Source organism: Protopterus annectens, chromosome 10.part0 (genome assembly GCF_019279795.1).
Source record: "Protopterus annectens isolate FY-2018-M chromosome 10.part0, PAN1.0, whole genome shotgun sequence".
Lineage (NCBI taxonomy): Eukaryota > Metazoa > Chordata > Ceratodontiformes > Protopteridae > Protopterus > Protopterus annectens.
Genome location: NC_056744.1, coordinates 1385079828 through 1385103229, shown reverse-complemented (window position 1 = coordinate 1385103229; position 23402 = coordinate 1385079828). Strand labels below are relative to the sequence as shown.

General features: G+C 44.0%; 1 protein-coding gene across 4 annotated transcripts in view; it reads left to right on the top strand.

Annotated features, from left to right (window-relative positions):
* ZNHIT6 (zinc finger HIT-type containing 6) overlaps positions 1-23402 on the top strand; it is a gene marked incomplete at its 5' end in the record, with an annotated part of 1270195 nt that overhangs the window by 863748 nt on the left and 383045 nt on the right. For 3 of the 4 annotated variants that reach the window (XM_044086023.1, XM_044086024.1, XM_044086021.1), the window contains 1 exon segment: positions 5052-5117. In XM_044086023.1, the coding sequence (XP_043941958.1) occupies positions 5052-5117 (66 nt within the window). 4 annotated transcript variants of the gene reach the window in all.

Genomic DNA, 23402 nt, shown 5'->3' with positions numbered 1-23402 from the left:
GCTTCTTATTCTCCTTACGAAGACTCTGATGCTGAAGAGTCCATTCCTTCAGCCTCTCCACCTGAGGAATTTTCCTTTGGGGAAACCTTGCATGCTATGAGGGAACAATTTCAGTGGCAGGGCCAAGATTTCTCAGACTCCAGAAAAAGGCTTAGAACCTTTCTACATTTGCCACAACATAGGCCTTTAGCTATACCTCCAGTTCTTTCTGTTGTAGATGATGCATTTAATGATGCTTGCACTGCTCCTGATTCATTACCTCCGGCCCTGCTAAGCCCGATAGGTTCTACAGGGTCCCGGACACTCATCACCATTTATACAAGGCTCCTTTTGCAGATCCAGAGACCATCGCCCAGGGCCCTAAAGCTGTAGCTGCTACTTCTACTAAAAACCCCCTCCCCTCTGAAAGGGAATCCAGGTCCTTAGAGAGATGGGGTAAAAAAGTTTACACTTCTGCTACCTTGTCAGCTAGGGCTTTGAACTGCCAATTTCATATGATTCAATATCAAGAGTTTATGCTTGACCTGTTAACTAAAAAGCTTTCCTCTGAAGAATCTTTAGATAAAAAATATGTTCAGGAAATGGTACACAACATACAGCAGGTTAGTAACCATTCTTTAAAATGTGGCTATGATGCACTGGAGGCTTCCTTTAGATCAGCCATGACTGGCACAGTTATCAGGAGACATGCATGGTTGAAAGAACAGTCATTACCAGACCATGTCAAATCAAAGCTTTTGGATGCACCCATGGACAAGGTCAATTTATTTGGTTCCCCTGCTCAGCAGGTGCTAAAAAAGATGGAAGAGAAGGCGAAATCTGTACAAACGGTGAAAGATTTCTTACAGGTTCAACCTCCAAGGTTTAGCAGGAACTGGCCCTCCAAGAATTGGTCCTTTCCGGACTCCTCTAAGGCTCAGAGAGGCAGGAATAGGCGCTCGAGGCAGAAACCAATCCAGGGGTGCCTACAGGGGACGCCAATGGCAAGGTAACAACCAGCGAGGCACAGACGCAGCCACCACCACTACAACAACTCAATCACAGTGACTTGACAGTGGCACCGCCTACCAGGGAACAACTAGAAGCACCCTTAGGCAGAAAACTAACCTTATTCTCAAAAAACTGGCATTACATCACAAGGGAAAAATGGATTTTGCAAACTATAGACCAAGGTTACAGGTTCCATTTCCATACTCTACCAGGGAAGAGAGGAATGCCAAACCTACCACCTACTCAAAGGACAGAAGCTCTAAAACAAATATCTCAGCTATTAAGAATGAGAGCTGTGGAAAAGGTACCATCTATGGAGCAAGGAAAGGGATTTTACTCCAGACTCTTCCTGGTACCAAGAAAAGAAAACAAATGGAGACCCATTCTAGACCTGTCCGCTTTAAACACATTCCTTATTGTTCCAAAATTCAAAATGCTGACCCTACAGCAGCTTCTTCCCATGCTGGGCAAGGAGTCTTGGCTGGTAACTCTAGATCTCAAGGAGGCATACCTGCATGTCCCCATAAGACCAATTTGCAGAAGATACCTCAGATTTCTTGCAGGATCAGAGCATTATCAATTTTCAGCATTGCCCTTTGGCTTATCTACTGCCCAGAGTGTTCACGAAATGCCTGGCATCAGTAATTGCTCATTGCAGACTTCAGGGAATCCAAATTTATCCCTACCTGGACGACTGCCTGATACAAGCGGACAACAAAAGCAAGCTAGCAGAAGACTTACAAAGAGTCATTTACCTGCTGCAAGCCTTGGGATATACAGTCAATATAAAAAAGTCAAGGCTGATTCCATCCCAAAGAATAACCTTTCTGGGTGCAGAGCTGGACACATCAAAACAAATGGCATTCCTAACTGCAGAAAAGAAAGAGCAACTACCTCTCTACTTCTTGGCATTAACAAAGCAGAACCACCTAACTGCAAGAAAAGTACTGCAAGCTCTAGGCTTCATGGCATCCTGCATAATTCTGGTCCCTCATGCCAGACTGCATATGAGAAAGATACAGTGGTACCCAAGGAATTTGTGGTCCCAACACAAGCACAGCCTAGAAACCAAAATCCCAATAATCCCATGCCTGAAACAAGAGTTCCTATGGTGGGCTCAGGCCTGCCAATCAAACACAGGATTGCCCTTCTGCAACAGCCAACCAAGCCAAACCATCACGACAGATGCCTCAGACCTCGATTGGGGAGCACACATGCAGGGCAAGTGCATGCAAGGCTTATGGACTCAAGACCAGCTGCGCCTACACATAAATCTGAAGGAAATGCTGGCAGTAAAATTGGCAATCCAGTCATTCAGACCATTTCTCCAAGATGGTCAGTTGATGATAAGGACAGACAACACCACAGTTATGTGGTGCATCAACAAACAGGGAGGCACCCACTCATATCCTCTATGCCGGCTGGCACTGGACCTATGGGATGTGGCCCTGAGCTACAACATTCAGTTACAAGCAATTTTTGTACCGGGAAAAGAAAACATTCTAGCAGACATATTAAGCAGAACAACCGCAGATGCCCACGAATGGATGCTTCATCCGGACATCTTCAAAGCCATCACAAGGAAATGGGGATTACCACAAATAGACTTGTTTGCATCCCCATTCAATCACCAGCTAAAGAAATTCTGCACAAGGACGTACCACCCACTTGCTTGGAAGGTGGACTCCCTATCTTTCAGTTGGAAAAACCTGACAGCATACGCATTCCCACCACTTCCTTTGATGCACAAGGTGCTTCTCAAGATCAAAGAGGACCATCCAAGGATCATTCTGATAGCTCCAGACTGGCCAAGACAACATTGGTACCCATTGCTGAGGAGCATGTCTCGGGGAAAAAATATGGACACTACCCCGGATCCCATTACTGTTAACACAGAACAACTACAACATCCTGCATCCAAACCTGAAAACTCTGCAGCTAACTGCCTGGAACATTACATAACAGCAATTAGCCCAAACTTATCCCAAAGGGTTAAAGACATAATCCTGGAGGCTCGCAGACCTTCAACAAGAAAGAATTATGCAGCAAAATGGAAAAGATATCTCATTTGGAGTACTGCAAAGGGAGAAGATGTGACTCTGGTAAACATGGCCAACATCCTGGAGTACTTGGCAGAGCTCTTCCACACAGGCCTGTCCTATTCTTCCATCAAGATACATGCATCAGCTATTTCAGCACAATACAGCTTGGATCCTCCTGTCTTCTCTCATCCCCTGCTCAGACAGTTTCTGAGAGGAATTAAAAATGTAAAACCTCCCAGGAAACCACCATTGCCAGCATGGGACTTGAACTTTGTGCTAGAAAAATTGACACTTCCTCCTTTCGAGCCAGCAGCAACAGCAGAATTACAATGCTTATCCTGGAAGACTGCTTTCCTGCTGGCAATAACTTCAGCAAGAAGGGTCTCTGAACTACAGGCATTAATGGCAGTACAACCCTTCCTGATCTTCCATCAAGACAGAGTGTCCATAAGAACAAATCCTACATTTATGCCTAAGGTGGTATCCAGAGTGTCATTAAATCAGGCTATCCACCTACCTACATTCTTCCCAAACCCACAGAACAGGGGAGAAAGACTTTTGCATACCTTGGATGTACACAGGCAGTTATGCTACTACCTGGACAGGACTAAGTCCAATAGAAAAACTGACCAGCTTCTGGTAGCATATGCCACAGGAAAGGAAGGAAAACCAATTTCAAAACAGACAATCTCCAAATGGATAGGAAATTGCATTAGATTTTGTTACTCCTACCATGGAAAGAATACTCCAGAGAACATCAGGCCTCACTCCACAAGGGCTACAGCCACTACCACAGCTTTCTTACGAGGAGTGGCTACCAAGGACATTATAGAGGCTGCTACTTGGACCTCCGTGCATACATTTGCCAAGCATTACAATTTACCTTTATACTCTAGATCCCGAGCAGGTTTTGCCACTGCTGTTTTGCAAGGGATCCTAGCTACACCATAATCACTACTCTTTCCTCCTCCCCTTGTTTAGCTATGGTATTCTACCCATTTGTAAGGACTGCAGATGCATCCTTGAAGGACATAGTACAGTTTTGTACCTACCATAAATGTAGATGTCCGATAGGAATGCATCTGCAGTCAGGATTACCCACCCACCTTCCCTCTGAGGTACTCCTAGGGTATTTGCCAGCCTTCAGCTAGCTTGGGGGGGATCTATTATGGTGTATTTGTTTGTATATATGTACATACATGCTTATTTTTTGTGTTTGCTCTCTACTATTTGGAATCATTGGCATTTATCCAAATTTAGCCTTCCAAGAGGGCACCTGGCATCTGGGGCAAGAAACACTGAGGAAAATGGTGTCGGCTGATGCCTTTATACCCGAATAACTGCAGCTATGACGTCGGGTGAAGTGTGACACCAGCCGAGGCCAGACCCAGACTTTGGAATCCGATCCGAAGGGCTGCCTGACGACAGGACAACCCATTTGTAAGGACTGCAGATGCATTCCTATCGGATATCTACATTTATGGTAGGTACAAAACTGTACTTTCTTCACACTGAAACCAGCCCTCCAGCCACTTGAATCCATTCCCAAACCAAGGTCATTAATAGCACAGATAGAGCCCAGATCCCTGTTCATTGACTGATACACCTATCTCATCATTTCTGTTGATCTAAAGACATTTCTGGTGGACAGTGGAGCAGTGATACAGGAATATTTTCTTGCACTTTGTTTACAGTTTAGTTTACTTTTAAAATGGTTAGGGGTGTCACAGAATGAGAAGGATCCTGTTGTAGAAAATAAGGAAGTCTGCCTCCATCCCAGCTGGTAACGCTGTAAGTGTTTTAGTAAGTGTAGGTATGTATGTATACTGAATCTGTTTTAGCGATTAGCTGTACTAGCCTGTGGACCTTTTTATTCAGCATACATTTATAGCATTTTTTTATTTTATTACTTTATTGCATTTTTCTATATTTTTTAATGTAAATACTTTTCATGTATGCAGTGCTTAGGGTTAATCACTTCAACACTAATGTGCTTGCTTTTCATTTTATCCTTCCTAGGACCTCCACCTCCGTTCCAGTACTGGTCTGCTCCACCTTCCCAGCTAGTGGGCCCTCCAGGAGGGGGTAAGGAATGTACACTGCACCTTGTATTGTTTATTTCTGTTTTTGTCCTACTCCTATAATAATTCTGTTACATATTATTTGTGTTCAAGAAATATTTTTCAAGATATGGCCAGGGGTTCAGGAAGCTGGGAGCAGAATGCAGAAGGGGCACTTAGTGATATAAAAGGGCAGATGTTAAGTTGTCCATCTCACCTTCATTCTTGCTGGATGGGTTCGGAGCCGATCCTCGGCTCCGACTCAGCCACTCTAAAAGCTCGAGAGTTGGTTCCACCGGCTCGAGGCTCCCCTTATATCCCACAATGCTAGGCGGTAATACCTCAGATCTCGTTTGCCGCTACAGCGATCGAGGTGTGTTGCTTCTACCGGCTTCAGGTTAGTTTAGTAAAACAATTTAAAAGTTTATTAAACCCCTTTTAAATTAGTTTTTCGTTCATAATTCCCTTAGTTTTAGTGGATATTTATCCTTTCCTTCTTGTTCTTCACCCTCCTTACCACAAGAACTTATATGTTCTTCCCTTAGGCCTTCGGGCCCTTCCATCTCCTCTTAGTAGTGGAGTGTATGTGTTTTTTGTAGGGATTTTTTTAAAACTAACTAACTAATTTTATTAGTTTAAAGTTATTAGTTTATTTTATTGAGTAGTGTAATCAGTGTTTGTGTTGTGTGTGATTGCACTTGTTCCTTAAAAATGTCTAAGGATTCGAAGGTCTCAGGCTTCAAGAAGTGTGACTCGTGCTGTCAGAAGATGTCTCTGACAGACGGTCACACTTCTTGTGTTTACTGCCTGGGACCTTTACACCTGCAGGACTCTTGTGCTGTATGCCATGGCTTCAGCCCTAGAGTCCTGCAGGAAAGAAAAAATAAGCTTATTTTAAGAGGCTTATTAAAACCTGAGGGTCCCCCGACTGTTTCTTCGGGTAAACCCTCTAAGGCTTCTAGGTCGTCGGCTCCAGCTTCTGAGTCGACACCTAAGACGTCGAAGTCTGCTACAACATCGGCTCTGGCTGGAGCCGATGAGACTCGAACTCTTATTTCTTCGGTTCCTCGGCTCGCTGGAGCCGAGGTATTGGAAATCTCTGAGTCGGCTCCGATAAGACTATCGGAACCGACAACTAGGAAGAGGTCTAGGTCACCGTGTCTTGGCTCCGTTCATTCGGCTCCAGCATCTCCCTTGCTGTCTGAACGGAGCCATAGATCTCACTCCTCTAGGTCATCGAGACTTTCTGACCATGACCTTCAGAGGGTAGTGAGTCGACTTCTTAAGTCCGAGGCACTTGCCCAGATGCTTCAGAGCCCGACTCATCAGTCGATGCTGAATCCTATTTCTCAAAATGTTCCTCCTCCGACTCCTTTGAGTTCGGAGCCGGGGCGTTTCGGACCCGAGACTGTGGTAGCGTCGGAGCCGATACAATTGTCTTCGGCACCGTCGTCTGCTCCGATTTCTTCTTTGGAAGAATCTCGGCGCTGGACTTCCCTCGTCGGCTCCGAGGGGGTGAGTGGCATCGGACCCTTGTCCGACCCCGCTCTTCCTCTCGGTGCTTCGGCGCTGGTGATTTCGGCTCCGACATCGGCCTCGGAACCATCACTGTCGGTGCCGAGGGAGGTTTTCAGCTTTTCGGTGCGGGGACCTCTGGCTCTGCCTGACAGGGGTGCTTTCGAGGTCATGCGGAGTGTGTTGGAACCTGGTTCAACTCCACAGTCTGCTCCGTCCGCCCCTCCCTCCTTGGTGCCTCAGGTAATTTCTACTCACTCCCTCATCCCAGACCCCAGAGAGCCAGCTCCTCAAGAATCCCCTGTGGGGATCTCATTCTCTTCCGAGGCCTCTCCTGAATTGGCAGGAGAGCCCCCTAGGAAGAGAAAGTGCAAGAGGAAGCACATAGACTCACCTGAGTCTGTCACCTCTGACACGGATTTAGAGGATTCTGAAGGTTCCCCCCGTTCCCCCTCTGAAGATGTCTCCTTTGCAGACATCCTGGAGATCTTAAAACAGAGGGGGAATTGGCCAGCCCTTAACCCTTCGGAGGATTAATCTGTGTATCTTGAGGCGCTGCTCGCCCTTCCACCTCCTGGGTGTCCACCTTTGACCCCTTATGCAGGTGGTAGCAAAAAAGGCTTGGACGGCTCCTGACTCTGTGGACCCCACCCCCAGGAGACCTTCAAAGTTTATTACAGCACCAGCAGACAAGCAATTTCTGACTAAAGGAGTTTCTGTGGATGCTATGGTGGTAGCTGCTGCCACCAAGAAGGAACTAGCTGATCCTTCAGTGCCTGTCCATCGCCCTAACAAGGAATCTAGGTCTATGGAGAGGTACGGAAGCGGATGTTTTCGTCAGCGACCTTTTCTATGCGTTCGCTGAACTACCTCTGTCATTTCACTCGTCTTCAAATAGACTTGATCAAGGAAGCGAGTGAGATGTTAAAAGATCCAACAGCTGCGGGTTTTCAGGATAAGATGAACGCTCAGCTGGCTACCCTCAATTCGATAGCTAACTCCTCCATGCGCCTTCTTTCATATGCGGCTGATGGAGCGAGCAGAGCCGCAGGTACAGGTGTGGCCTTATGCCGGCATGCCTGGATGCAGCTATGTAATTTTGCGGACCCCTTTAAGACGTCTTTCACTAATTCCCCGTTTGATGGATCGTCCCTTTTTGGTCCTCAAGTGAAAGAAACCCTGACGAGGTGCGAGACTGATGGCAAAACTCTTTCTGCCATCGGAGTCCGTTTTTCTACTCCTTCTAGGCCTTACCCCAAAGGCCAGAAAAGTGGAAAGATGTGGTTCCGCAAGCAATCTCAAGGGGCTTTGCCTGACGCAGAGTCGGTTCCCCTCTAGAGGCAGAGGGGGGAACAATAATGGTAGACGCCGCCCTAGAGGCAGGGGGGGTCCGCAGAACCAGGGCAATCGAGAAACCTTTTCCGATAAGCCCTTTCAGCATCCCTGAGGTGTTGCCCGACTGTCCACCTTCGGAGGCAGTCGGGGGAAGACTATCACTGTACCCAGAAGCCTGGCGATCTCTAACTCAAGACAAGTGGGTACAGTCCATCATTTCCGAAGGCTATTCCATTCCGTTCTCTTGCTTTCCAAATCAATCAAAAAAGTCCCTTCCAGATGTTCCACCCGCTCAAAGGGAACAAGCAGCATTAGAAATATCAAAGTTGCTTGCAAAAAGAGCCATTCAGCCAGTTCCAACAGACCAGCAAGGATCCGGAATCTACTCCAAATTCTTTTTGGTTCCAAAGAAAACAGGGGACTGGAGGCCCATTTTGGATCTCAGCATCTTGAACAAGTCTGTCAAGAAAACAAGATTTCGGATGGTCACGTTGCAATCCATCCTACCCCTATTGGGAAAGGAAAACTGGATGTACTCTATAGACCTCCAGGATGCGTACTATCATGTAAAAATGAACAGACGCTCCAGGAGATTCCTCCGCTTCAGGCTGGGATCCAGTCACTTTCAATTCAGAGCCCTGCCCTTTGGACTCACCACAGTCCCCCGGGTGTTTACCAAGTGCATGGCAGTGGTTGCCTCTCACCTGAGACGTCAAGGATTCCAGGTGTTTCCATACTTAGACGACTGGCTCCTTACAGCTCCCACCAAGCATCTTCTACTACTTGCCAGAGACTACACTTTTCACATATTTCGAAAGCTAGGTATCTCAATAAATTGCGAAAAGTCTGTTTTGTCACCTTGTCGTGCTATTACCTTCATAGGCGCAAATCTAGACAGTCAGCATGTCAGTGAGACTCACAGACCAAAGGATAGCAGACATACACAAACTAGTCTCTCTTCTTTTCCACAGCAACAGAATCAAAGTCAGACTGGTCCTGAAAGTGCTGGGGATAATGGCAGCTGCTATCCCTCTACTTCTATTAGCCAGATTTCACATGAGAATCTTACAATGGATGCTCTTTACACAATGGTCATACCAGCAACTTCCGATGTCCCACACCATTGTGATAATGCAAGCATGCAGGAATCATCTTCTTTGGTGGATTTCTTCCCCCCAACTCTTCCTAGGAAGACCCCCCCCCCCCTCCGGTTGCTACTCTGACAACGGACGCCTCCCTGATCGGGTGGGGGGGGCATTATCAGGGAAGGACAGTCCAGGGCATATGGCAACCTTTCGAATGCCACTTGCATATAAATGTTCTAGAGATGAGAGCAGTGCTTTTAGCGTTGCAAGCCCTTCAAGACTCTCTTCCGATGGGAACAATAGCAATTCAGATGGACAACATGTCTGTAGTGTGGTATATCAACAAACAAGGCGGAACCAGATCCTACCCCCTATGTCGAGAAGCACTCAGACTGTGGCAATGGGCGATTTCTTCTCAGCGGTTTCTGATAGCAACGCACATCCCCGGGAAGTCCAATCTCATTGCGGACAAATTGAGCAGAGCTATTCTCATGCCTCACGAGTGGTCTCTGAAAAATTCAGTCTTGGAAAAAGTTTTTCAGAAGTGGGGCCAGCCTTGCTGCGACCTTTTTGCTACTCCCCAAAACAGCAAGTGCAAAGATTATTTCACCCTTTTTCCTCTACCAGGCCATCCCAGCAGAGACGCTCTAGTCCAAGTTTGGCCCCGGGGACTTCTGTATGCATTTCCTCCCTTCCCACTAATTTCTCAAGTGATACAGAAAGCCATCGCTCAGAAAGCTTCATTGATCCTCATTGCCCCTTACTGGCCTCGACAGGTTTGGTTCCCCTTCCTGCACCATTTTCTGTTGGAGCAACCCTGGCATCTGGACCTAGTTCCAGATCTTTTGACTCATCAGTCGGGTCAGTTACATCGCTCCCCTCTCTGAACCTCACTGCTTGGTTCCTCCAATTCCAACCTTAGCCAGGCTTCCTCAAATATCTCATTCAGTTCGAGATATTTTAATAGCTTCCCATAAATCCTCCACTCGGAAGATTTATCTTAGTAAGTGGAAACGCTTCTCCTATTGGGCTCAAGGAAGGGACATAGATCCTTTCACTGCTCCCATTCAAACGGTCCTTGTTTTCTTAGCCGAACTATTCCACGCAGGTTCGTCTCCTTCTACTCTTAAGGTTCAATTGGCAGCTATTTCTAACTTTCATGTTGGAATCTCAGATTCTGCCATCATGTCTCACAAGCTTTGCAAAGCTATTTTGAAGGGAGTTTTTCTTCTCAAGCCTCCTATTAGAAATCCTCCTCCTTCTTGAGACCTTAACTTAGTTCTCACATCTCTGATTCTTCCCCCTTTTGAACCTGCAGCTTCGTGTTCAATGAAATTGCTATCCTGGAAGAGTCTCGGAGCTTCATGCACTCTGCAGTCGATCCCCTTATCTTTTGTTTCATAAGGATAGGGTATCCTTACGGACCAATCCATCCTTCTTACCCAAAGTAGCCTCTCAGGCAAACCTAAATCAAAACATTGACCTTCCTGTGTTTTTTCCTAACTATTCTAACAGGTCTGAACAAAAATTACATTGGCTAGATGTTCACCGACAATTGAGGTATTATTTGGATAGGACCAAACAGACCAGAAAGGCTGACCAACTGTTTGTTTCTTATGCAGAAGGCAGAAAGGGCCTTCCAGTTTCGAAAGTATCACTCTCCAGATGGCTTACATCCTTGATTTCTTTTGTGTATGAGATTAGGCATCAAAAGTTACCAAACAAACCTAAGGCCCATTCAACTAGAGCTTTGGCTACTTCTATAGCTTTCCAAGACAGGCTGCCTATTGATACGATTTGTGCGGCAGCTACATGGGCTACTCCTCACACTTTCATTTCTCATTATAAGTTGGACTTAGCTTCTAGACACAGAGCTAATTTTGGTTCCACTGTACTCAAGAGTCTGTTCCGATAGGCCACCCGGGACAAGGTGCTAGGGACGCGTTCCCATCCAGCAAGAATGAAGGCGAGATGGACAACTTAACATATAGAAGTTATGTTCTTACCACAACGTTCCATGTTAGTTGTCTTCTTCTCGCCTTCTTTCTTGCGTCCCACCCTCCTTCCCCCTAGCCTGGACAGACCTAGAAGAGTTTGATTGTGACCTTTTCTTCCTACCACCTCTATTTGTATATATGTTTATACTGTACTATGTATATATTCCTTCATCAGGTTTTAGGTCACCTTCCTTCTGCCATTTTATAGAGGTGGGTTTCCCCTTTCCAGTGTTTCTGGATTTCTTCCTGGCTGGGCCTAGCTTACAAACGAGATCTGAAGTATTACCGCCTAGCATTGTGGGATATAAGGGGAGCCTCGAGCCGGTGGAACCAACTCTCCAGCTTTTAGAGTGGCCGAGTCGGAGCCGAGGATCGGCTTCGAACCCATCCAGCAAGAAAGAAGGCGAGAAGAAGACAACTAACATGGAACGTTATGGTAAGAACATAACTTCTATTTTTTTCCCGTCTACTGCCATGACAGAAGCATATCTATGACACAAGATGAGTATAGTGCAAATATAAGTTACTTCTGGAATGACTACACAGAAATTTAATAAAAACTTATAATTTAAGTTAGTGTTGCACCTGCATGGTATGTCGTACACTAGCCATATACTCAACAGTTAGCGCATTAGTGCTGTAACACACTGTTGCCACACTGAGAGCAACCGCCACGGAAGAGGTGGGGGAAGTTGTTACACACTTCAGTCTGATTTAAACTTCAGCTGGACTGTTTTGTTTTTCTTTTCACTGCTCATTTGTGGTGACTACAGATTGCTGTTAATCCTCTAGTATGTGACTAAAGCTTAACAGCAGTAAGAGGTACTTAATAAAATATTAAGATAATTTCTGATGTGGAAATGGTGTGTAACAAGCTTGCCTTTTCTCCAAATTCAGAGCATAGTCATAGTTTTCCATACAAGTCGTTATCTTTCAAAAATAAGACACAAAATGCATCACAGAATATCTAGCTCCTGGCAACGTCTACAACCCAGGTTGTTGAGCTGGATTTTGACACAGGCTTGGTGAGGGCTTCTGCCTTGGATCTGCCTGTTCTGCTACTGGCTCTGCTTAGAGCGGTGCACAGAAGGTTGCTATAGCACGTGTGCAGGGATGGTGGGGGATGGGAATAGTGAGATAACTATTTCTTAAATTCTCTTCACAATCAAACCTTAAAGGTGTGCACAGAAGTTACTGTTGAAAAAAGCAAACAAACCAGTAAGAAACACAATCCATAGCACCACTGAGAATGAGACGTCCAGCTTTAATCCTTAAAGTATAAGCGCTTTCATTTTTGTACACCAAAAACATCTTCAGATTTGAGTTTTTATCAGAATATCGAAGTTTCAAAACTTCAAATCTGATATGGTCGACACCATATGATCGAAGTTTTGAAACTTAGAATCTTTTAACAGAGATCTCATACAGTATGGAAATGGAAGATTTACCTTTTCTGCACTGTAGTGAGATCTCGTAGTTGGTATATTTAAGTAGCAGGGGTTGTGGGGTGCAGGGGGGTTTGCTCCCCTGCTTAGAGCATTTAAATTGTTTGTTTTGTAAGTTGTTATGTTTTATTACATTTTCAACATTTCAAAACTTCAATTTTATGCTGTAGACCATATCAGATTCAAAGTTTTGAAACTTCGATAATGTAATATAGACCCTTCGGGTTCTTGGTATCTTATACTTAAGCTTATACTTTTAAGAATTAAAGCTGGTTTTACAAAAAAAACCTTTTGGTTGGACATCTCATTCTCCGTGGTGCTGTGGATTGTGTTTTTTGCTCTTTTGTGCACAGAAGTTACCCATAATTTGTTTTGGAATGGGGATAGTGTGGTCATTATTTCTCTAATTTTCTTCAAAATCAAACCTCAGAGGTATGCACAGAAGGTCACTGTAGCTTGAATGGGGCTGTGACAGTATGGTCATTATTTCTTTAACTTTTCACACAGTCAAACCACAGAGGAATGCACACAAGATCACTATAGCTTATGTCGGGGCAGTGTAGGTCTGGGAGCAACAGGCTGGAATACATGACTGTGTTCATTTTTTCACTTTTCTTGCAATCACATATCAGAAGTAAATACAGGTAGCTAACTTTTGGGGGGTAGGGGTAATGAGCCATACTTTTAATATAAGTCTAAGATCAACCATTTAAAATATGTTACTATATTCTTGTTGTCAGAGGGATACACAGATGGTAGCTGACTTTTGGGGGTGGGGAAGATGATGTAAACTGTATGATGTATAACAGCAGCAACTTGAAGTATATGATTGAGGATCCTTATTTGTTCACTTTACCACAATCTAACATTGGAGGAATACATAGAAGGTGACTATCTTTATTTTTTTTCTTTTGACAGGAAGAAAGACGCTAGATATGGTTTGTGTAGCTTTTCTTCTTTGCAAATACAGTGGATATAAAAAGTTTACACACCCCTGTTAAAATGCCAATTTTTTGTGATATAAAAAATGAGACCACAATAAATCATTTCAAAACTTTTCCCACCTCTAATGTGACTTATAACCTGTACAATTCAATTGAAAAACAAACTGTTAGGGGAAAAATATAAAAAATAAAAACATACAATAAGCTGGTTGCATAAGTGTGCACACCCTTAAACTAATACTTTGTTGAAGCACCTTTTGATTTAATTACAACATTCACTCTTATTGGGTACACACTTGCCATCAATTAAAGAGCCTCTGATTAATCCCAAATAAAGTTCAGCTGTCCTAGTAGGATTTTCCTGACATTTACTCAGTTGCCTGCTACAGCAAATGCCATGGTTCGCAGAGAGCATACAAAGCATCAAAGGGATTTCATTATTGAAAGTTATCAGGCAGGAGAAGGGTACAAAAAAATTTCCACAGCATTGGATATACCATGGAACACAGTGAAGACAGTCATCAAAAAGTGGAGAAAGTATGGGACAACAGTGACGTTGCAAAGAATTGGACATCTCCCCAAAACTGATGAAAATTCAAGACGAAAACTGGTCAGGGAGGCTGCCAAGAAACCTATAGCAACACTAAAGGAACTACAGGAATTTCTGGCAAGTACTGGTTATGTACTACATGTGACAACAATCTCCCGTATTCTCCATATGTCTGGGCTATGGGGGAGGGTTGCAAGATGGAAGCCTTTTCTTACACAGAAAAACATCCAGGCCCAGCTAAAATTTGCAAAATAGTACAAGTCTCCCAAAAGCATGTGGGAAAATGTGTTATGGTCTGATGAGACCAAGATTGAACTTTTTGGCTGCAATTCCAAAATGTACGTTTGGAGCAAAAACAACACTTCGCATCACCAAAAGAACACCATCCCCGTGGTGAAGCATGGTGGTCGCAGTATCATGCTTTGGGGTTGCCTTTCTTCATCTGGAACTAGGGTTTTAGTCAAGGTTGAGGGTATTATTAACAGTTCCAAATGCCAGTCAGTTTGGCTCAAAACCTTCAGGCATCTGCTAGAAAGTTGAAGATGAAGAGGAATTTCACTTTCAACACGACAATGACCCCAAGCATACATCAAAATCAACAAAAGAATGACTTCACCAGAAGAAAATTAAAGATGTTCTTCATCTCACATTGCTGCAGTCCTTACACTTGGGTAGTCCGCTGTCCTCGGTCGGCCCGAATATCAAAGTATAAGGCTGACGTCGGTCAAGGCGCATTTGACTGACATCAGGACGTCAGGGTACAAATGCGCATGACCGACGTCATATCCTCAGTCTTTTTTGCCGCATGGTCCGATGCAGAAGCAGCATTGCAAGTGCCGGTTGGCGTTCTGAGATTTTTCGTTTTCGAAGTTTCAGACCGAGTCAAAGTTGGCTAAGTACCCCGTTGGAGAATATTTTAGTTTTTTCTTGCCTCAGTGGTTTACCGGATGTCAGAAAAAGTGAATAATTGCATTTCTTGTGGGAAACAGATACCGCATAGAGATTATCATACTTTGTGTATTCCTTGTTTAGGGCCTGAGCACGACGTTGTTGGCTGTCGCTCTTGTGCTAGATTTAATAAACGCACTATAAAGAGAAGGTTGGATTGTGCCAGGTTAGTCTTTGGGAAGCGGTGCAATTATAAAATGCCGTCGGATGCTCCGACGCCCACTTCTTCGAAGAAACGCAAGGACAAAGCAGTTAAGCCTAGGCTGGAAGAACCGTCTGTACCGGACGCCGGTTCTTTAGAGGTGTCGGTGGAGCCGGTGGTTCCACCGGAGATTTCTTTGGGTTCCCAGGGAGAGACTTTGTTATTGCAGGATGTGGCCTCTCAGGAGGCAGGTCAGGCTGAGGGGGCTTCTCAGGTTACTTTACTCCCCTCCCTTCCTAAGGTAGTTAGGCCCTCTCCTTCTGTTGCCAAGGCTTCTCCCAGGGGCAGGCCAGGTTTAGCTTCAGTTGGTGTCACCCCTAGTTCTTCAGGAACTGTGCCCAAGAAGCATATGCTTAAAATGGCAGAAGATTTGATTACTTTGATTAGGGGTTCTTTGCCCCCTCCTGATAAGAGACCTAGGGTGGAGCCTGAGCCAGGGAGTTTTGAGCAGGCTTCGGATGTTTCAGAGTCTTCGGCTGAAGACTTGCAGGAGTATTCTCCTTATTCTGACTCTGATGTGGATGATTCTACTCCTTCTGCTTCTCCTCCTGAGGATTTTTCTTTTTCAGAAACTCTTCATTCTATGAGGGAGCATTTTAAGTGGGAAGGCCAGGACTTCTCTGATTCCAGGAAAAGGCTTAGGGAATTTTTGTTTTACCCCAGCATAGGCCTTTGGCTATACCTCCTGTTTTAGATGTGGTGGAAGATGTTTTGCAGAGGCTTCACTTAATCCTGATTCTTTGCCTCCTGCTCCTGTTAAACCTGATAGATATTACAGGGTGCCTGAAGCTCATAAGTATCTTTTAAGAGTCCTAGGGCAGACCCAGAAACTGTTAGTCAGGGCCCTAAAGGTGTTAAGGCTTCTGTTGTCAAGAATCCGGTTCCTTCAGACAGAGAGGCCAAAGCTTTGGATAGATGGGGAAAGAAAGTTTATACTTCTTCCACTCTAGCTATGAGGGCTTTGAATTGCCAGTTTCACATGTTAAAATACCAAAACTATCTCCTTTCACAATTGAAGTCTAAGGTTGATGCTCTGGCGGAAGGTATTGATTGTAAAGAATTGCAAGACTTAGTATATGTTTCTGAACAGGTGGGTAAGCATTCTTTGCAATGTGGTTTTGATGCTGTACAGGCCTCGTCTAGGGTGGCTGCCACTGGGTCAGTTCTTCGCAGGCACGCCTGGCTGAGGGATCAGAATTTATCTGACCATGTTAAAACAAGGATTTTAGATGCTCCTTTACAATCTGATGTGTTGTTTGGTTCTCCTGTTGAGACAGTTTTAAAGAAAATGGAAGACAAGGCTAAGTCTATGCAGACTGTTAAAGATTTTTTGCAGGTTCAGCCTCCAAAGTTTAGTAGAAATTGGCCTACTAAGGGGTGGATGTATCCTTCTTATGATTCCCAGTCTAGGGGTAGATCTAGACGTGGTAGGGGCAGAGCTCAGGGTTCTTTCAGGCCTCGAACAGGGAGTTCTCCTGCACAGTCTTCAGGTGAGGGCAGGGGTCAGTCCTTTCGTAAACAGACCCAATGACCTACCTTTTCAGCTGCCAGAGCCTTCTCGTCTGGCAGCACCTTTGGGAGGAAGGTTGGCACTTTTCAAAGAAAATTGGAGTTTAATTACCCAAGACAGATGGGTATTGGATATCATACACCACGGTTACAGGTTTTATTTCCATACCTTGCCTCCTTTCAAAGGCATGCCAGACGTTCCTCCTCCACAAAGAATAGAGGCTCACAAGCAAATTTCTCTGTTACTCCAACTAGGGGCCATTCAGCCGGTCCCTATGCCAGAAGTGGGCCTAGGATTTTATTCTCGCCTGTTCCTCGTACCAAAGAAAGGGGACACGTGGAGACCAATTTTGGACTTATCTATCCTCAACACTTATCTGGACATTCCCAAGTTCAAAATGTTGACGCTACAGCAACTTTTACCTCTGCTGGGCAAAGATCATTGGATGGTAACTTTAGATCTCAAGGAGGCTTATCTTCATGTTCCTATCAGACTGAGTTGCAGGAAGTATCTGCGTTTTCGAGCTGGGACTTCTCATTATCAGTTCTCTGCATTGCCCTTTGGCTTATCTACTGCCCAGAGTGTTCACGAAGGTTCTGGCTCCAGTGATAGCTTTCCTCAGGTTAAAAGGAATACAGATTTATCCCTATTTGGACGATTGCCTAATTCTGGCTCAAGGAAGGGACGAGCTTCTTCATCATTTGGATTATGTGATAGCAGTGCTAAGATGCCTGGGGTATTCTGTGAACGAAATAAAGTCCAGTCTAGTACCCTCTCAAGACATGTGCTTTCTGGGTGTGAGACTGAATACAGCATCCCAGATGGCCTTTTGACCCCGGACAAACAAAAGAATCTTTCCCTTTACTTTCATCAGTTGTCTCATCAGTCCGGGCTGACTGCAAGGACAGTCCTTCAAGCCTTAGGGTTCATGGCATCTTGTATTCTGGTGCTTCCCAATGCCAAACTGCATATGAGGAAGCTACAATGGTATCTCAAAATGTATGGACACAGCACTGCCAGGATTTGGACACTGTCATTCAAATAATACCTTGCATTCAAAAGGAATTTTTGTGGTGGGCTCAGGAATGTCACCTAAACAAGGGACTCTCTGTGACCCGGCCAGAGGCGAGTCAGATTCTAACGACAGATGCCTCAGACAAAGCTTGGGGAGCTCATCTGAATGGAAAGTGGATACAAGACAAGTGGCCTGCCAGACTACAACATCTACATATCAACTTGAAAGAGATGTTAGCAGTCCAGTTTGCATTAATAGCCTTCAAGGATTTACTTCTTCCAGGGCAGGTGTTGATTCTAACAGACAACACAACTGTCATGTGGTACATCAACAAGCAAGGCGGAACACATTCTTATCCTCTATGCAGGCAAGCAATGATTTTGTGGGAGACTGCTCTCAGTTTACAGCTGAATCTTCAGGCAAGGTTTCTGCCGGGAGCACAGAACTCCTTAGCAGATGTGTTGAGCAGACAAATTATGGATCCCCACGAGTGGAAATTGGATCCTCATGTATTTCAGAAATTGACAGTGTCATGGGGAACTCCAGACATAGATCTGTTCGCTTCCCCACTAAACCACCAGCTGCCAAAGTTTTGCACAAAAAGGTTTCATCCCACAGCTTGGAGAGTGGATGCTCTTTCTTTCCATTGGAGCAATCTTCATGTGTATGCCTTTCCGCCTCTGCCTCTCCTCCCAAAGGTACTACTAAAGGCCAGACAAGACAAGCCAAGGATGATTTTAATAGCTCCAGATTGGCCTCGACAGCATTGGTACCCATTACTGAGGAGCCTGGTACGGAAGCCTCCATGGCCTTTGCCTTCGATTCCACACCTGTTGTCTCAGGAGGACAGTCATTTGCTCAATGTCAAGCTTCACTCTGCACCTAACAGCCTGGCATATTCTGTTTTGAACCATAGTGGGCCTCCACTTCCACAACAAGTTTTGAATGTTATTTTGGAAGCTAGAAGGCCTAGTACAAGGAAAGTGTACGCAGAAAAATGGAAGAGATTTTTATTTTGGAGTGCAGCAAAGGATTTTGATGTTTCTGTGCCTAATTTAAGTGTGGCTCTTCAATATCTTACTGAGTTACTGGACAAAGGTTTGTCCTTCTCTTCTATTAAGGTTCATGCTGCAGCAATTTCGGCTCACTATGATTGTGACCCACCATTGTTTTCTCATCCTTTGTTCAAGCAATTTCTTAGAGGGGCAAAGAATATAAGACCCCCACGAAGAGCTCCTACTCCTGCTTGGGATCTCAATTTTGTGTTGGAGAAACTCACTCTACAACCTTTTGAGCCTGCAGCTACTGCTGAATTAAAGTTTTTATCATGGAAGACTGCTTTTTTGTTGGCTATTACCTCTGCAAGAAGGGTTTCTGAGTTGCAGGCCCTTATGGCAGTTGAACCTTTCTTGATTTTCCATAAGGATAGGGTATCTTTACGTACTAATCCTTCCTTTATGCCTAAAGTGGTTTCTAGTGTGGCTTTAAACCAAACTATTCATTTGCCTACCTTTTATGCAAATCCCCAAAATAAAGGGGAAAAGATTTTGCACACTTTAGATGTACACAGGCAGTTGTGTTATTATTTGGACAGAACTAAAGGGTTCAGGCAGTCTCAGCAGTTATTTGTTTCTTTTGCTTTGAGTTCTCAAGGCAAGCCTGGTGTCAAAACAAACTATTTCTAAGTGGATTGGGTTTTGCATTGCTTTCTGTTATTCCCATCATGGCAAGGAAGTTCCAGCTGGGATTAGGCCTCATTCCACTCGGGCTACTGCCACTTCAACAGCTTTTTTGAGAGGGGTGGCAACTAAGGATATTTTGGAGGCAGCTACTTGGAGTTCAGTGCATACTTTTTCCAGGCATTATCACCTGCCACTTTACTCTAAATCCAGGGCTGGTTTTGCCACTGCTGTTTTGCAGGGCATTTTGGCAGCTCCTGCTTCCTTATAATTTGGCCATCCTCCCTTTCCTCTGCTTTGGGATTCTACCCAAGTGTAAGGACTGCAGCAATGTGAGATGAAGAACATAGTACAGTTTTGTACCTACCATAAATGTAGATGTTCGAAGATCCACATTGCTGCAGTCCAATTACCTCCCTCCTTCCCTCTGTAGTTAGAGGCGGTTGTGTGGGTTGGGTGGTCAATTGGGTGTATATTGTTTATTGTATATATTGTACATATGTTTAGTGCTAGGATGGTTGGTTGTTGGTTTGCTGTCTTTTGGTTTTTGACCTTTATTTTTAGGGTCTTCTGACATCTGGGGCAAGAAAAGACTGAGGATATGACGTCGGTCATGCGCATTTGTACCCTGACGTCCTGATGTCAGTCAAATGCGCCTTGACCGACGTCAGCCTTATACTTTGATATTCGGGCCGACCGAGGACAGCGGACTACCCAAGTGTAAGGACTGCAGCAATGTGGATCTTCGAACATCTACATTTATGGTAGGTACAAAACTGTACTTTTTGGAGTGGCCCAGCCAGATCCCAGACCTGAATCCAATAGAAAATCTGTGGGTTGACCTGAAGAGAGCTGTGCACAAGAGATGCCCTCGCAATCTGACAGATCTGGAGCACTTTTGCAAGGAAGAGTGGGCAAATATTACCAAGTCAAGATGTGCCATGCTGATATACTCCTACCCAAGAAGACTGAATGCTGTAATTAAATCAAAAGGTGCTTCAACAAAGTATTAGTTTGCAACCAGCTTATTGTATGTTTTTTTTTTGTATGTTTTCCCCCAAAACATTTGTTTTTCAGTTGAATTGTACAGGTTATAGGTCATATTAAAAGTGGGAAAAGGTTTGAAATGATTTATTGTGGTCTCATTTTTTTATATCACAAAAACCTGGCATTTTAACAGGGGTGTGTAAACTTTTTATGTTGACTGTATGTATTGTCTCATTTTATTGGGAGCTACTTTTTTTCTCAGCTTTGATAATTAAGTCTTGATTACATCTTGTTTTCTTCCATGTAAGGGAAAGTACAACCAAATTTCTTTACTTAATTATGATTTTTGTCCAGGCCATAATAGTATCAAAAGGCTGGGGAGGAGCTCTAAAATTTGATTCACAGCATCTAGAACCCCATTACTTCTGATGCCCAAATAACCTCCAGACTATTAGTTTAGTTCTGTGACTTCCTCCACAGTTCTTACACTGCAGTCTTGGTCAGTTAGGGAGTCGTGAAAGGATGCAGAAAGAAAATAAAGACTAATAATTAATTTTGGGCTATCTTTGGCTCAAAAGATTTAAAAAAATCTCTGACGTCAAACTCACAGTATCTAAAGCACAATGGATTCTGGGCAGCTGAGACATACGGTTTAATTAATTTCCTCCTTATTTATTATATTGCAATACTAGCCTGTTAGGTTATATTGAAAGAATGCAGGAAAATATGAAGAGTGCAACAAAGTATGAGAAAACAAAAAAAAGTAATCTGAATGGTTTGGCAAGCCAGGATGGGTGGGAGTAGGGAGACACTGTGGGTTTGCATGGGAGAACAGTGGACAGCTGTGGACTCATGGAATCCTTTTCCTATGGTTTAATTTCACCAAAGACCAGAATCAGAATATATAGTACTTCCAGGGACTGCCCCATTTAAACGCATCACACATCTTATCAACAAGGTGTGCTACTCTCTATAAAACATTTTATAATACTAACATCTGGATAAAAAAAACATGCACAATGCTTGGTTTTGTCAGATTTCTGGTATACAATAATCCTTTTAATTTTACCTTTATTTACTGCTACATGTAATAACACCAGGTTGCATAATAAATAGTATTAAACATTCCCTTGCAGACACACCTCTGTTTAGCTAATGGCTTTGTTCTTCATGAATGGCTTAATGCATTGGTGATGCCCCTCCGTAAGGGTGGCCTTAGAACTGACCTGGGTAGTTAAAGTCGTATTAGCTATACAAGCTTACAGAATTCTGCAGTGTATTATAACTGACCTCATAAACTGTGATATTACACCCTTGTAAGACTTGTTTCCCAACAGTTTGGCTTTGTGAAGGGTGAATCCTGTCTGGTTAACCTGGTACACCTCTGCAAAAGGGTTTCAGAGGCTATAAATAGAGGCCATGTAGTGCACATGGTGTGTCCTGACCTGGCAAAACCCTTCAATACCATTCCCCAGCTGACATCAGACTAAAGCCAATTGCTTTAAAAATCAGGCCATATGTGGTAAGATGGATAGCAAACTGTCTGAAACATAGAGCCCACACAATGTGAACTGCAGATGGCTCATTGATAAGTATGAAAGTGACCAGTGGTGTCCTTCACGGCTCAGTGATGAGACGTCTCCTTTTTGGTATTTATTTCTTATGTCTCAAAACAGAGAGTGAAGACTTCTGGCTAAAAAGTTTGCATATGACTGCAAACTGAAGGTTGTTATGTCACCCTATGACACTCAAACGCTCCTGAATGAACACTCACTAGCAAATCCTTGGTGTACTAAAAATGGGCTCAAATGTGAAAAAGTATAGCATCATCACTTTTTGAGGACATCCCCTCCCCCTAATCATAGAGTATAGACAACATACAACTACAAAATAAAACTTTGTCAGGGACCTTTGTACTTGGGCTGATAGTCCCCTCTCTTTTGACCATCACGTGACAAGGATTGTCAAGAAATTCCTCTTTTTAACCCACCTAATTGCCAAAGGAACATCATCATGCTCTAAAGAGGTAATCACTCCCTTATCCTCAGCATTGATCTTGGCAATTATCAAGTACACTGCCCCTTTTGGGGTGTATCTTCTTAATTTATATCAAGCAGTAAGCAAGGCCCCAAAGGTTCCTAACCTAAAAGATCACAGGCCTAAAGTCCCTGAGCTACTAAGATAGCCTGGAAGCTATCTTGCTTTATTCAGTATCTTACAGACTTTTGATGGGAGATAGCAGTCTGACTTACTGCACAATTAGATACCAGTTGCTTTAAACATCCTGTTTCTCTGTAAATCCAATAAATCTACCAATACTACAACCAGAGAACTAAATGTTCACCCTCAGAAAACAGCACTCTGGAGAGGCATTTGTGTAAAGCAGCACCTGCCAAACCTGTAGAACAAACTTCCCCTACTTGTTAAGCAGCACTATTCATTATCTCATGTTAAAGCATAAAGTATCAGTATAAATTAGATGACTTGATGGTTACTTACACATTTACTCTGGGTTTGACTGAGATGGCCGTCCTGGAGAAAGGCGATGGTGCATGAGGGGGTCAGTATTAGAAGAGCTCTTTCGTTGACATGTAAAACCTGAACTCTGAAAACAGCAAACTTACTGTCCAAAAAAAATAAATATATATATATATATATATATATATATATATATGTATATATATATATATATATATATATATATATATATATATATATATATATAGCCACTAGGGATGCACAAGCCAGTGTATTTCTTTGTGCCGATCCCAAGCCAGGATAAATGGGGAGGGTTGGGTCAGGAAGGGCATCCGGCGTAAAACTTCGCCAAATCATTTCATGCAATCACCAGTAAATATTTCCATACCGGATCGGTCGAGGCCCCGGGTTAACAACGACCACCACCAGTACTGTTAGCCAACAGGGTGCTGGCGGAAATTGGGCTACTGTTGGCCGAAGGAGGAGAAGAGGCGGAAGGCATGGCCGAAGGCAGGAAGAGAGGAGAAAGGCTAGGACTGTGGTAGTGAGGGTCGGAACTTTGAATGTTGGCAGTATGACTGGTATAGGGAGAGAGCTAGCTGATATGATGGACAGAAGGA